The sequence below is a fragment of the Scyliorhinus canicula genome, chromosome 1 (genome assembly GCF_902713615.1).
Source record: "Scyliorhinus canicula chromosome 1, sScyCan1.1, whole genome shotgun sequence".
NCBI classification, from domain to species: domain Eukaryota; kingdom Metazoa; phylum Chordata; class Chondrichthyes; order Carcharhiniformes; family Scyliorhinidae; genus Scyliorhinus; species Scyliorhinus canicula.
This window is the reverse complement of record NC_052146.1, coordinates 49,764,499-49,779,125: the sequence shown is the minus strand read 5'-3', so window position 1 is coordinate 49,779,125 and position 14,627 is coordinate 49,764,499. Positions and strand designations below refer to the sequence as shown.

The 14,627-nt window shown below is 49.2% G+C and overlaps 1 protein-coding gene across 1 annotated transcript in view; it reads left to right on the top strand.

The window, feature by feature from the left end:
- The window catches only part of ddx54 (DEAD (Asp-Glu-Ala-Asp) box polypeptide 54), a 67,338-nt gene that overhangs the window by 40,105 nt on the left and 12,606 nt on the right, over nucleotides 1-14,627 (top strand). The window contains exons 12-16 of the mRNA XM_038790468.1: nucleotides 837-971; nucleotides 1,358-1,579; nucleotides 2,027-2,100; nucleotides 6,405-6,602; nucleotides 14,073-14,212. Of these exons, the coding sequence (XP_038646396.1) occupies nucleotides 837-971; nucleotides 1,358-1,579; nucleotides 2,027-2,100; nucleotides 6,405-6,602; nucleotides 14,073-14,212 (769 nt within the window). The remainder of the gene's footprint in view (nucleotides 1-836; nucleotides 972-1,357; nucleotides 1,580-2,026; nucleotides 2,101-6,404; nucleotides 6,603-14,072; nucleotides 14,213-14,627) is intronic.

Here is a 14,627-nt window from a genome sequence, read left to right as displayed (position 1 = left end):
CCTACCTTACCGGCGGGAGCAGGCGGCGCGGGCGGGCACCAGGGTCTTGGGGTGCCCCCACGGTGACCAGGCCCGCGATCAGGGCCCACCGATCGGCGTGCGGGCCTGTGCCATGGGGGCACTCTTTTTCTTCCGCCTCCGCCATGATTTTCACCATGGCGGAGACGGAAGAGACCCCCTCCCCTGCGCATGCGCGGGGATGAAGTCAGCAGCCGCTGACGCTCCTGCACATGCGCGGACTTTCGCCGGCCGGCGAAGTCCTTTCGGCCCCAGCTGGTGTGGTGCCAAAGGCCGTTCACGCCAGCCAGCGGAGCAGCAACCACTCCGGCGCGGGCCTAGCCCTTCAATGTGAGGACTTGGCCCCTAAAGGTGCAGAAGTCTCCGCACCTTTGGGGCGGCCCGACGCCAGAGTGGTTCACGCCACTCCATCACGCCGGGACCCTCTGTCCCTCCAGGTAGGGGAGAATCCCGGCCAATATCTTAAATACATACTTTGCATCAATATACCATAAACAATGCAGGCTACATTTACAGATACATTTGGGCTCAAAATCAATACAACATGTATAAATGTGGTGGAAGAGGAGCATTTATAATCTGTACATGCTCGTTAAGTTGTAGTTCGAACTTGAGGTTTCTCATTTTAAAGGATTCAGCTTTGAAAATATATTGCAGTGTCAATATTTACTGATAAATACTCGAGCTTTTAAATATATAGATTTTTGTAAGTTAGATTGACTACTAAAGTTTATATTTATTGCAACATATTTTAAGATCATAATAAATGTTGTTTATGAAATAGCAGTGGACATGTAAAATTGTTAATTGTGTATCAGGTCGAGTAGCCAGAGCTGGCAGAAGTGGTACCGCTTACTCATTGGTAGCCCTGGATGAAATTCCATATGTTTATGATTTACATCTATTTCTTGGACGACCGCACAAATTTGTACGCCAAGATGAGAATTCTGATGGTAAATATGCATTTTGGGTATCCAGTGTAGTTTGTTTTGTTTATTTTTAATAAAGCAGAATGCATTTTATTTCATGCTCCAATGAGTCCACCAGATTGTGTAGTTTAAAATCTAGTCTTCTAGATGTTATTTATACCGCCTTATTGCGATCAGCAACTGAGGGAAAAACATATTGTCCATTTTATTTGTGCTTGCATTGTAAAATGTACATCTAGTTTCTCGATTACTGATTGTGGCAAGACATTGTTAGATAATCAATAATTGGAGGGAAGGGACTGTTATGAAGTTAACTAACTTTGCAGGAGATGTTCCCGTGAACTAATGATGTGCACTGTGTCTCATTCTGCCATAGACTGAATTTCTAAATCTCTCTTTTGCATATTCAGATACAAATGGATTATATGGCAGGGTACCCCAGAATACGATAGATGATGAGGAATCACTACTTATAGCAGATCATAATGCTTCACTAGACCTTCAGAATCTGAAAAGAGTGTCTGAGAATGCTTACACACAGTACCTGAAGTCAAGGCCCAATCCTTCTCCAGAATCGGTAAAAAGAGTTAGAGATATGGATTTTTCAACACTGGCGGTTCATCCGTTATTTGGTAAGTTAAACATATTTAAGATTTTAAATGCTGGCTAGTCACTTTGTGGAGATGGTGGCCATATTTGTGGTGATAATGGTAACTATAGTCACAAACTACTTGTTCTTTGTAAATTTGTAACCTTTTTAAAAAAAAAAAAAAATTTGTACAAGAAGTTTCAGACTATTATTACAAAAAAGCAGCAGAATTACAACCAGTTTTTGGGGCTTATATCCCTGGACATCAACTCATGCAAAATAAAATTATTTGAGTTTCCCTACTAAACAAATGCCATTTCATATTTGCATCATGTATTCAGTGGTTGAGATCTTGCCCACAACCAACACCTGCCTGGAGGACGGTGCTGTAACATTTTCTTTTTTTTTAATGTTGCCAATGACGGTGATTTTAGGTAGATGATATTTTGATCGATTAAAACTGGAAGCTTGTTTGTTTTCTTCTTTTAAGGAATTAGCATAGAAGATACGGAATTTCAAAGGCTCAAAATTATTAACAGTATCAAAAACTATAAAGCAAAATCTGTAAGTAAATACTTCTGTGTGTTAGTATTTTTAATCCATTTCAAGAGAGTTCTTTAAAACAGGAGACACTTCTTCAGATGAAGGATCGGGTTAGGTTGAGGAAGGGATGGGTGGGGCAAGTTATTCACTCGGGGTTTGATTCAAAGTTATGGGGGGGGTGGCTATTTTAATGAACAATGGAGTTTGTGGGGGTCAGGGATGTGAGAGACCTGGGGAAAGGTATGTGATGGTCAGTGGGGAGCTGGAGGGGCTGCCGGTGGTTATAGTTAACGTATATGCACCTAACTGGGACGATGTTGGGTCTGTGATGGGGTTATTGGGAGCGATCCCAGACTTGGATACGCACCAACTGATTATGGGTGGAGATTTCAATTGTGTAATGGAGCCGAAGTTAGGGAGGCCGAGCCCCAAGTCGATTGGGGAAGGTTGAGGATGGCGAAGGAGTTGGGACGATTTATGGAGCATATTGGGATGGTCGATCCATGGAGGTTCAGGAACCCGGAGGGAAGGGAGTACTCCTTCTCGCATATGTAGAAGATGTACTCTAGAATTGATTTATTTGCAATGAGTCGGGTGGTGCTGGTGGGAATGGTGGGGGTGGAGGAGTGGGAATTGTGATGCAACACATTGCCTGGCGGTGAGGCTTAGCTCTGGGCAGGTGAAGAGGCCGGGGTGGAGGTTAGACTCTGGTTGTTGGAGGAGAAGAGGTTACAGGGACAGTTTGATAGGTTGATGACTGGCAAAGTGGTGGGGCAGCTACTCGGGGCGAGGGGGGCATAGAGGCGAGAAGGTGAGCTGCATAGCCCACCAGCTGCGGCGCAGGCAGCATCTAAGGAAATTCTACGGGTGCGGGCAGAGACTGGGGAGGATCCCCAAGGTGTTCAGGGGGTATTATGAGAAGGTGTACAAGGCTGGACCGGGTGGAGGAGAGGGGGATATAGGACGGATTTTGGATGAGTTGGAGTTCCCAGAGAGGAAACAAAGAGGCAAGCGTTGGAGGGGCCTCTGGGGCTGAGGGAAGTGATAGACCATATCAGGGGAATGCAGGTGGGGAAGGCCCCAGGGCTGGATGGCTTTCCGGTGGAATTTTACAAGATGTTTGCGACAAAGTTCGCACATCACTTGTTGGGGATGTTTAGTGAGGCGGTGGAGAGGGGGGAGTTGCCAGAGACATTGACACAGGCATCGATTACACTGATTCCAAAGAAGGGGAATGATCCGCTGGAGTGTGGGTTGTTCAGGCCTATCTCGTTATTAAATATATAAGTGAAAGTATTGGCAAGGTGCTGGCCAGGAGGGTGGAGGGGTGTGTGCCAGGGGTGGTTTCTGAATGTTTTGTAAAGGGTAAGCAGCTCTCTAGTACTACAAGGAGGCTGTTAAATGTAGTTATGATTCCATTAGGGGGGCAGGCACTGGAAGTTATTGTTTCAATGGATGTGGAGAAGGCCTTTGTTCGGGTGGAGTGGAGGAACTTGTTTAAGCTTCTGGAAAGGTTTGAACCGAGGTTTGTGACGTGGGTGCATCTGTTGTATGTGTCCCCAGTGGCAAGCGCGCGCACAAACGAGATGCGTTTACCAGGTTTTGGAATGCACAGCGCGATGAGGCAGGGGTGCCCGCTGTTGCTGCTATTTACATTGGTGATTGAACCTTTGGCGATGGCCCTTAAGGGATCTGTTGCACGGCGAGGGAGTGTGATGGGGGGGGGGGGGAGCACCATAGACAACAGTTTTTTGTGTCGGTCACGCTAGAGAGTATGGGCAGGATCATGGGACTGTTGGGAAGGTTAGGGACCTTTTCCAGATATAAGTTTGAATGTTGGGAAGAGCAGGTTGTTTCCTGTGAATGTGGCAGGTGGGAGGCCAATTTGGGGGCTATGTTTAAGATAGCTAGAGAGAGGTTTAGGTATTTGGTGATCCTGGTTATGTGTGAGTGGGCCACGATGCACAGGTGGAATTTGGCAGAGTTAGTGGAGGAGGTTAATGGGGATTTTATGCGGTGGGACACTTTGTACTTGACGGTGCCAGGGAGGGTGCTATTGATGTAGATAAATGTACTGCCAATGTTCCTGTTTGTCTTTCAGACCCTCCCAATCTCTTTCCCCAAGGCCTTCTTCCGGAGGCTGGAGGTGGAGTTCATATGGGCGGGGAAGGGTTACGAGGGCTCTGTTGCAGAGGCAGAGACAGAAAGGGAGTTTGGCGCCTGAACCTGCTGTATTATTATTTGCCAGCGAATGTGGAGAAGATGAAGGGCAGGGGATTGAGCGCGTGGGCTAGGATGGAAGCGGAGTCCTGTAAGGGTTTCAGTCTGGGGCCCATAGTGACGGCGTCGCTTCCGTTAGCTCCAGGGAAGTATATGGGGAACCTGGTAGCACAATCGACAGTTTGGGTGTGGTACCCGTTGAGGAGGCATTTTTAAGTTTGACAAAATGTTGGTGCTAACTCCACTGGGTGGGCACCACAGGTTCAGACCAGGGGAGATGAATGGGAAATGGAGGGAGGCGGGGCTGGAGCTGTTAGGGACTGGTTCTCGGAAAGGAGGTTGCAGAACTGGACAAGCTGCGGGAGAGGTTTTAGCTGCCGAAGGGCAGTGAGTTTAGGTATGTGCAGGTGCGTGACTTTGCATGGAAAGTGTTGAGGACATTCCCCAAGCTTCTAGAGTACACACTTGAAGAAACTGCTGCTCCCGGATGAGTTGCACATTCTCCCTGTGTTTGCGTGGCTTTCCTCCGGGTGCTCCAGTTTCCTCCCACAAGTCCTGAAAGACTTGCTGTTAGGTAATTTGGACTTTTTGAATTCTCCCTCCATGTACCCGAACAGGCGATAGGGGCTATTCACAGTAACTTCATTGCGGTGTTAATGTAAGCCTACTTGTGACAATAAAGATTGTTATTATTATTATTAGCTGGTAGGGCAGGAATGGAGATATATACGGGTGTTTGATGGAGCAGGGTGGGTGCAGGTGGTGAGGATTGAGAGTAAATGGGAGGAGCATTTGGGAAGGGAAATAAGTTGGGGGCTGTGGCGCAAGGTGATGCGGCAAGTGAACTCAACCTCCTGTGCGAAGATGAGCTTGAATCAGTTCAAGATGGTGCACCAGGTACACGTGACTCGGGCGAGGAGTGCATTCATCCAGGGGATGGCCGATGGGTGCGAGAAGTGGGGTGGGGGCCGGCGAATCATACGCATGTGTTCTGGGGATGCGAGACGCTGGAGAGATACAAGAGGTAGTGGGCGGAATTCTCCGCTCCCCACGACATTTTTTACGCCCCCCCCCCCCTCGGAAAAATCGCCGCTCGCCGTTTTTCACGGCGAACGCCAATTCTCCGAGGCCGAGTGGCCGGCCCTTCACGCCCGTTTCACCGCGGCAGCAACCACACCTGGTTGCTGCATTTGTGAAATGGGCGACCGATGCCCGTTTGGGGCATCCAGGGGCCCGATTGGGACGGGAGCACCGCGACTGTGCTCCGGAGGGGACAGGCCCGCAATCGGTGCCCACCGATCGTCGGGTCTGCGTTCAAAACGGACGCACTCTTTCCCCTCCACCGCCCAGCAAGATCAAGCCGCCACGTCTTGCCGGGTGGCGGTGGAGAAAGACAGCATTCGCGTCGTCTGCGCGCTGATGTCATGCGCGGGTTCCTGCGCATGCCCAGATGACATCCGTGAAACGCCGTTCGGACGTCATTTCCGGCGGCCAAGGTCGCGGCCGGGAACGACGGGGGCCCGCTCCTAGCCCCCCCGGGTGGGGGTGAATTAGGTGCGAGGAGCGGGCCCCGAGGCCGTCGTGAACCTCGCCCGAGTTCACGACGGCCTCCGCGATTTTTGGAGCCGGGGGAGAATACCGCCCAGTGTTTGGGACACTATCTAATACAGTGGGGGTGGAGGTCAAACCAGACCTTTATGATGGTGGTTTTTGGGGGTCCGTGTGCCAGAGCTTCTGGAGGGGGAGACCGATGTTGTGGCCTTCGCCCCTCTAATTGCCCGGTGAAGGATGGAGATCGGTTGTGTCAAAGGATGATAGCCTGGCTGGAGGACTCATCCTCAGGTTGGAGAAAATTAAGTTTGAGTTGAGGGCATCAGAGGAGGGCTTCGAGTTGCGGTGGGGGTTGTTCATGACGCTACTTGAGTTGTTCGTTGTGCTGGGGAGGGGATAAAAGGGGAAAGATTGTACAAACTGGACTGTGATTTAATGTGCTGTGTATTTTATGTTTTGCTGTTGTTACATGTGTTTGGAATAAAATACCTTGTTTTTAAAAAAAAAAAAGTGCTTTTAAACCAAGAATTATAGTTTCATTCTCAATTATACAGACCATTTTTGAAGTCAATTCTACAAGTAAAACCGTTGCAAGTGAGATTATGAGAGTGACACGAAATAAGCAGAAATTGGTTATAAACAAGTTTCAACGGTTGAAGGAAGAAAAGCGAGCAGCTGCCTCCAGGAACATGCCAAACCCAATGGAAGCAGAGCTCCCTGCTGGTCAAGAATCTGATGAAGATAACATTGAGGTTAGTTTTATTTGATAATTTCAGGATGAACGGTTATATAGTTATTGAAAATGGAGAGTATCATTGCCTAGCTTGATTTCTGTCCTCGTTTAATATGCTGTAACAGTGGGTATTGGTGATGATTGCGATAAGAAAAAGTCCACTTTACTTTTGGATGTTGCAGTTAATTATTTTCCAATTGCTACTCTGGTGAGAGCAGCTAACTCAAGACAGACCAAATTTTAAACCTGGGACCACCTTGATTTGTTTGGCTTGGTACTACACCATGTCACATAACATTTGCCCATCTAAGCCACATTTTCTGGGCGTAGATCGACAGGGAGGAGTTAGCTAATGATTTCCAGACATAGGAGGATTCAACTAATTATTACCTTAGTTATGGCAAAGTTTAGCTGGAAGGGCTAAGAATGCTTTTTTGCATTTGATGTGAAAAGTTCAAAACCCACTTTGCCAAACTGTTTTAGAAACATAGAAGGCCCTATTTTTTCTACTTGGAATCTATATCCGAAAGAGGATTTTAAAGTATATGGATACTTACGGTTATGGATACTTCCATAGTTCAAAACAGTGTCAGCAGTTTTATCCAAGATGCTACGCGTTATTTAATGCATCATCTTTCTGTTTGGTGAGTGACTTGGAAATCCGCCCCCCCACCCCCTAATATCTCATTCTACATTTGCTTTTTAAAAATATTTTCATTTGGGTATTTGCAATTTTTATGATGACAATAACAGTGATATAAACATGGTACAATTATGTCAATGTCAACAAAACAAAGGAGATTATCATCGACTTCAGGAAGCGTAGTGGAGAACATGCTCCTGTCTGCATCAATGGGAACGAAGTAGAAAGGGTCGAGAGCTTCAAGTTTTTAGGTGTACAGATCACCAACAGCCTGTCCTGGTCCCCCCATGCCGACACTATAGTTAAGAAAGCCCACCGACGACTCTACTTTCTCAGAAGACTAAGGAAATTTGGCATGTCAGCTACGACCCTCACCAACTTCTACAGATGCACCATAGAAAGCATTTTTTCTGGTTGTATCACAGCTTGGTATAGATCTTCTTTTACCCAAGACCGCAGGAAACTACAAAATGTCATAAATGTAGCCCAGTCCATCACGCAAACCAGCCTCCCATCCATTGACTCTTTAATTCCCACTGCCTCAGAAAGGCAGCCAGCATAATTAAGGACCCCATGCACCCTGGACATACGCCCTTCCACCTCCTTCCATCAGGAAAGAGATACCGAAGTTTGAGATCACGTACCAACTGACTTAAGAACAGCTTCTTCCCTACTGCCATCAGACTTTTGAATGGACCTACCTCATATTAAGTTGATCTTCTCTCTCCACCTTGCTATAACTGTAACATTATATTCTGCAGTCTCTTCTTCCTTCCTTATGTATGGTATGCTTTATTTGTACAGCATGCAAGAAACAATACTTTTCACTGTATACGAATACATGTGACAATAATAAATCAAATCAAAATCAATAAACATTTCCACCCCCGTCACAATCTTCACACACCCCAACTATAAAACAACAGTCTGCCCCCCACCCCCCTTTGACATTCTGCTTCTCCTGACATTTTAATTTTCCCTGAGGAAGTTTACGAACGGCTGCCACCTCCCGGGTGAACCCTAACATTGACCCTCTTAAGGCAAACTTTATTTTCTCAAGACAGAGAAACCCAGCCATGTCACTAACCCAGGCCTCTGCACTCGGGGGCTTCGAGTCCCTCCACATTAATAAGATCCGTCTCCGGGCTACCAGGGAGGCAAAGGCTAAGACATCGGCCTCTTTTGATCCCTGGACTCCCGGCTCTTCCGACACTCCAAAGATCGCCACTTCTGGACTCGGCACCATCCTAGTTTTGAGTACCGTGGACATTGCCTTAGCGAAAACCTGCCAAAACCCTCTAAGCTTTGGGCATGCCCAAAACATGTGGACATGATTTGCTGGGCTTCCTGTGCACTTCGCACATCTGTCCTCTACCCCAAAATACTTCCTCATCCGGGCCACCGTCTATGTGTGCCCAGTGGACTAACTTGAACTGTATCAGGCTAAGCCTAGCACATGATGAGGATATATTAACTACTTGGGGCATCCACCCACAGACCCGCCTCGATCTCTCCCTCTTGGAATCTCTCCTCCGATTCCAGAAGTTCCTGCAAGATATCTGATACCTTCCCCTCTCCCACCCATGGACTGGAGACCTCTCTGTCCTGTAACCCCTGTGGCGGCAGCAGCAGGAAGGCCGGAACCTGCCTCAAGAAGTCTCGTACCTGCAGATACCTAAATCCATTCCCTGCTGGCAATTCAAATTTATCCTCCAAGGTTTTTAAGCTGGGGTTGCTCCCGTCCATAAATAGATCCCCCATCCTCCTAATTCCTGCCCTTTGCCATCTCCGGAAACCCATCATGCAGTCTACCCGGTACAAACCAATGGTTATAATAAATCGGGGTCCAAACCAATGCTACCTCCACTCTCTTATATCTCCTCCACTGCCCCCGGATTCTCAGAGCCGCCACCACCACCTGACGATGAAGATGAGGAGGCACTGAAAGACAAACAGAAATCTGGGGAGAACCGTCAGTTTCACAGTCTGTACCCTCCCCGCCAGTGATAGTGGGAGCATGTTCCATCTCTTAAAGTCCTCTTTCATTTGTTCTATGAGCCAAGGGATTAACTGGTGCAGTGCTTCCCATTCTCGTGCCACGTGGATTCCCAGATATCAGAAGCTCCTTCCTACCATTCTAAATGGCAGTTCTCCCAGTCTCTTCTGCCCTCTCGCCTGTATCGCGAACATCTCGCTTTTCCCCATGTTCAATTTATACCCCGAGAAATTACCAAATTCCCCTAGGATCTGCATAACTTCACCCTTCCCCTCATGCCTCTAGCGGGTATGCAATATACAAGAGCAGGTCATCTGCGTAGAGCGAGACGGGGTGCTCCACCCCCCCGAACCAGCCCTTTCCAGTGCATATAGAGGCTCTTGGCGCCATGGCCAGTGGCTCTATGGCCAGAGCAAACAATAGTGGGGAGAGGGGACACCCTTGTCCCGTCCCTCGGTGTTGTTTAAAATACCCCGGCCTCAACCGGTTGGTACGCACACTCGCTACTGGTGCCTGACAGAGCAATTGCACCCAGTCAATGAAGCCTTCACCAAACTCCACCCGATCAGAAGCCTTCTCCGCATCCATCGCGACAACCACTTCCGTCTCCTCCCCTTCTGAGGGCATCATAATAATATTTAAAAGCCTTCGAACATTGGCCATGAGTTGCCTGCCCGTTACAAATCCCGTCTGGTCTTCCCCCATCACCCCCGGGACACAATCCTCTATCTTTGTGGCCAACATCTTCGCCAGCAGTTTGGCGTCCACACTCAATAGAGAAATTGGCCTGTATGACCTGCATTGCTCCGGATCCTTCAATGAAATCGAGGCCTGCGACATTGTTAGGGGGAGGGCTCCTTTCTCTCTTGCCTCATTAAATGTCCTCACCAGCAGTGGGCTCAATATCTCCAAAAACCTCTTATAGAGTTCCACCGGGTAGCCGTCTAGCCCAGGGGACCTTGCCGACTGCGTGACCTCCAGCCCCTCCATTATTTCCTCAATTTCAATTGGGGCTCCCAGCCCTTCCACCAGATCTTTATCCACCCTCGGGAACCTTGTGGTATTGTGCGAAGCAAATAATGGCATGATGGGAAAACTAGTCAAGTCTTCTTGGTACAATTGAATTTAAACTGACTTCACATAACCTAAGGCACAGATACAAACAGCCGAGGTCAACTTGACCTGAGAACTGGCTGACTCTAAAACTCGGATAAGACGCGTTCGTCATGAGACCAGAGGAGTCTAAATATATACGATAAGCTGAAAAACTGTCTCTTCCTGTACGTAAACAAATTTGTCCATTTCTTAAAACAAAGACAAGATAATGATATGAGACTCCAGTGCCCTAAAGGTCAGCAAGGTGACGCCATTGTAACGATTATTACTTATGTTTTACTTTCGATCAAATTCCTGACCAAGCTGTATTCATGTTATCTTGATCCTATAATGTAGAAAAATCGCCTTATTCTTCTGTAATATTGCAGACTTGGGACGGACTCAGCAGTTTGTACTTTTTTTTTTTTTAATTTAGATTACCCAATTATTTTTTCCAATTAAGGGGCAATTTAGCATGGCCAATCCACCTACCCTGCACATTTTTGGGTTGTGGGGGGCGAAACCCACGCAGACACGGGGAGAATGTGCAAACTCCACACGGACAGTGATCCAGAGCCGGGATCGAACCTGGGACCTCAGCGCTGTGAGGCAGTTGTGCTAACCACTAGGCCACCGTGCTGCCCCAGCAGTTTGTACTTGACTGCTTTCCGACTTCAAGTCTCAGGCAATACTGCTAGCAGTCAGTTCTAATTCGAAAATAAAGCTTAGTTTTGCTTACCTAATGAATCATGTTTGCATTTCTCTATCACAGTCCCGAAGCGGGGAAAATATTGAATATGACAACCTCAACTGACCCAAAAGCTGCCTCATCCCCTCCACCCCAGCCCAGGGTCCCGACTCATATAATTTGCTGTAAAGTCCTTAAACATCTCATTCACCCCCACTGGGTCCAGGACCGTGATCCCACCTCGACTCTTTACTACCCTATCTCCCTGGCCGCCTCCCTTTTTCTGAGCTGGTGTGCTAACATGCTGCTTGCCTTTTTCCCATCCCCTTGCCTTCCTCAGTTGTTCCCCCTCCCATTCACCATTATGTAACTGCCCCCCGTGTTTGACATGATTCTCCCTGCCTCGAATGCCACCTATTTGTTAATCAAAATTGCTACCCCCCTGGTCTTTGAGTCCAGCCCTGAGTGGAATACCTGGCCAACCCACCCCTTTCTCAATCTAGTCTGGTCTGTAATCTTTAGGTGTGTCTCTTGTAACATTGCCACGTCCGCCTTCATCCCCCTCAAATGCACGAATATGCGAGCCCTCCTGACCGGCCCGCTCAGCCCTCTTCGTTCCATGCAATCAGCCTGGTCAGGGGACTTCCTGCTGACTAGCCATCACCCTTTTTAGGCCAGCCTCAAGCCCTCATCCCCGGCCTCCTCCAACCCCCCCCCCCCCCCCCCCCCCCCTCGGGCATCCTCCGTCCCCGACCTCCAATTTGCCCCCGAGTAACAGTTCCTCCCCCACAAAGCAGCCCCCCCCCCCCCCCCCCCCGGCCCACATCCATACCCCCTCCTGTAACAGCACCGGAAACCCAACCCCCCGTATCAATCTCGAGCTTATCACATGCTTTTTCTCACTTTGCTTCTGTGAGTCAGCTGACCTGATAGCTCCTGCCCATGGCACCAAACAGACTGTCTCCCCATTGTTCTCTCACCTCCCCCCCAAAAGACTTGGGCATGCATCACATTCCGCAGTAAACAAACAGTAGAAAAAAACAGTAGAAAAACAACCGCAGAAACCCCCCTCCTCTACCCAGTAAGACAAAGTTAACTTTAGCCATCGAAACAGGCCCTTATTGTACATAACACTTATTGAAACCAGCAAAAAGGTGGTTGTCAACAAATCGCCATTGCAATGCTCTCCCCAAGGATTCAGTGTCTTTAGTTCACATCCAGTCTTTTTTTCCCTGATGAAAGTCAATGCATCATCTGGTGTTTCGAAGTAAAATTCCCAGTCCTCATATGTGACCCACAGGCGCGCTGGGTACAGCATCCCGAACTTCACCCCCTTCTTAAAGAGGGCCGATTTTTGCCCGATTAAACCTGAATCGCCTTTTGGCCAAATATTCGCCCAGGTCTTGATAAATGCACAGCTCACAATTCTCCCGCCTGCTGCTCCGCTCTTTCTTGGCCCTCTGCAGATTCCTTGTCCAGGAATCGGTGCATACGTACCACCACCGCTCTCGGTGGTTCGTTCGCTTGGGGCTTCTTCGCGAGGGCTCTGTGCGCTCTATCCACTTCCAGTGGCCAAGGGAATGCCTCAGCCCCATCAACTTCTCCAGCATGTTCGTCACATAAGCCCTCTCATTCGATCCCTCACTGCCCTCCGGGAGGCTGACAATTCTCAGCTTCTGCCTCCTGGACCTGTCCTCCAGCTTCTCCTGCATTCTTTTCTGGCGGTCATTCATCATCTCCACCATGGTCTCCAGCACGGTTAGGTATTACTCGTGCTCTAACACCTTTTTCTCCATCTACTGGATCGCATGTCCATGGATTTCTTGATTCTGCACAACCTGATCAATCGAAGCTTTGATCAGGTCCAGCTTGTCCGTCTTAAGTTTGGATAAAGCAATCTTCAAAAAACTTCACCAGCTGCTTCGTCGACCACTGTGCCATCTCCCCGCGGCCCAGCTGCTCCGTCGATCACTGTGCCATCTCCCCGCGGCCCAGCTGCTCCGTCGATCACTGTGCCATCTCCCCGCGGCCCAGCTGCTCCGTCGACCACTGTGCCATTTCCCCGCGGCCCAGCTGCTCCGTCGATCACTGTGCCATCTCCCCGCGGCCCAGCTGCTCCGTCGACCACTGTGCCATCTCCCCGCGGCCCAGCTGCTCCGTCGATCACTGTGCCATCTCCCCGCGGCCCAGTGCTCCGTCGATCACTGTGCCATCTCCCCGCGGCCCAGCTGCTCCGTCGATCACTGTGCCATCTCCCCGCGGCCCAGCTGCTCCGTCTATCACTGTGCCATCTCCCCGCGGCCCAGCTGCTCCGTCGACCACTGTGCCATCTCCCCGCGGCCCAGCTGCTCCGTCGACCACTGTGCCATCTCCCCGCGGCCCAGCTGCTCCGTCGACCACTGTGCCATCTCCCCGCAGCCCAGCTGCTCCGTCGATCACTGTGCCATTTCCCCGCGGCCCAGCTGCTCCGTCTATCACTGTGCCATCTCCCCGCGGCCCAGCTGCTACGTCTATCAGTGTGCCATCTCCCCGCGGCCCAGCTGCTCCGTCGACCACTGTGCCATCTCCCCGCGGCCCAGCTGCTCTGTCGATCACTGTGCCATCTCCCCGCGGACCAGCTGCTCCGTCGATCACTGTGCCATCTCCCCGCGGCCCAGCTGCTCCGTCGATCACTGTGCCATCTCCCCGCGGACCAGCTGCTCCGTCGATCACTGTGCCATCTCCCCGCGGCCCAGCTGCTCCGTCGACCACTGTGCCATCTCCCCGCGGATCAGCTGCTCCGCCATGCTTTCCCGCATTGCCAGCTCTGCTCGCATCTTTCTTGTAGAACCTTGTCTTCTTACACGGCCACTTCTGGTCCAATTATCCATACACTGGAGGGGGATTTCTCCTCACCGTCTCACTCTTCACCGATTCATCCAATAAAATCCAGAAAAAAATGCGAGAAAAAGATCCAAAGGTCCATCACAGACAGGAGCTATCAAATCTGCGACCTACTCGTTCATGGTCGCCACCAGAAGTCCCCTCATTCTACATTGTTAATTGATTTTGTATTTTATATTGACAGGCTGTATTCTCTGAAGTTAGAGGGAGAAAGAGGAAAAATGAGCAATCGACAGATCAATTTTCCAAAAAGAAGAAAGAAGGTAGGAGGGATCAGGAATTTTATATCCCCTACCGACCAAAGGACTTCAATTCTGAAAGAGGGTAACTACCTATAAGCCTCTAACCTGCAGTACTGAGATTTATTTTAGCTGGAATAGACCACTGTATCAATTGCCTTTTTAATTTGTATCTAATTCTGCTGCTAACAAAAATTGGTAATAGCCATTTGGCATACATGGATACATAGAACATACAGTGCAGAAGGAGGCCATTTGGCCCATCGCTTCTGCATCGACCTACTTAAGCCCTCAATTCCATCCTACCCAATAACCCGTCCTAACCTTTTTGGACAGTCCACCTAACCTGCACGTCTTTGGTCTGTAGGAGGAAACCGGGTTAAGCTTTTGGGTGATTAGTGGCGGAGCTTAGGTGACGTTGGAAGCTGGAATATGTCAGAAGTTTAAATGGAAGCAGATGCATCTTTCAGAAATAAATTCTTGAAGGGGAAAGGGTTCTT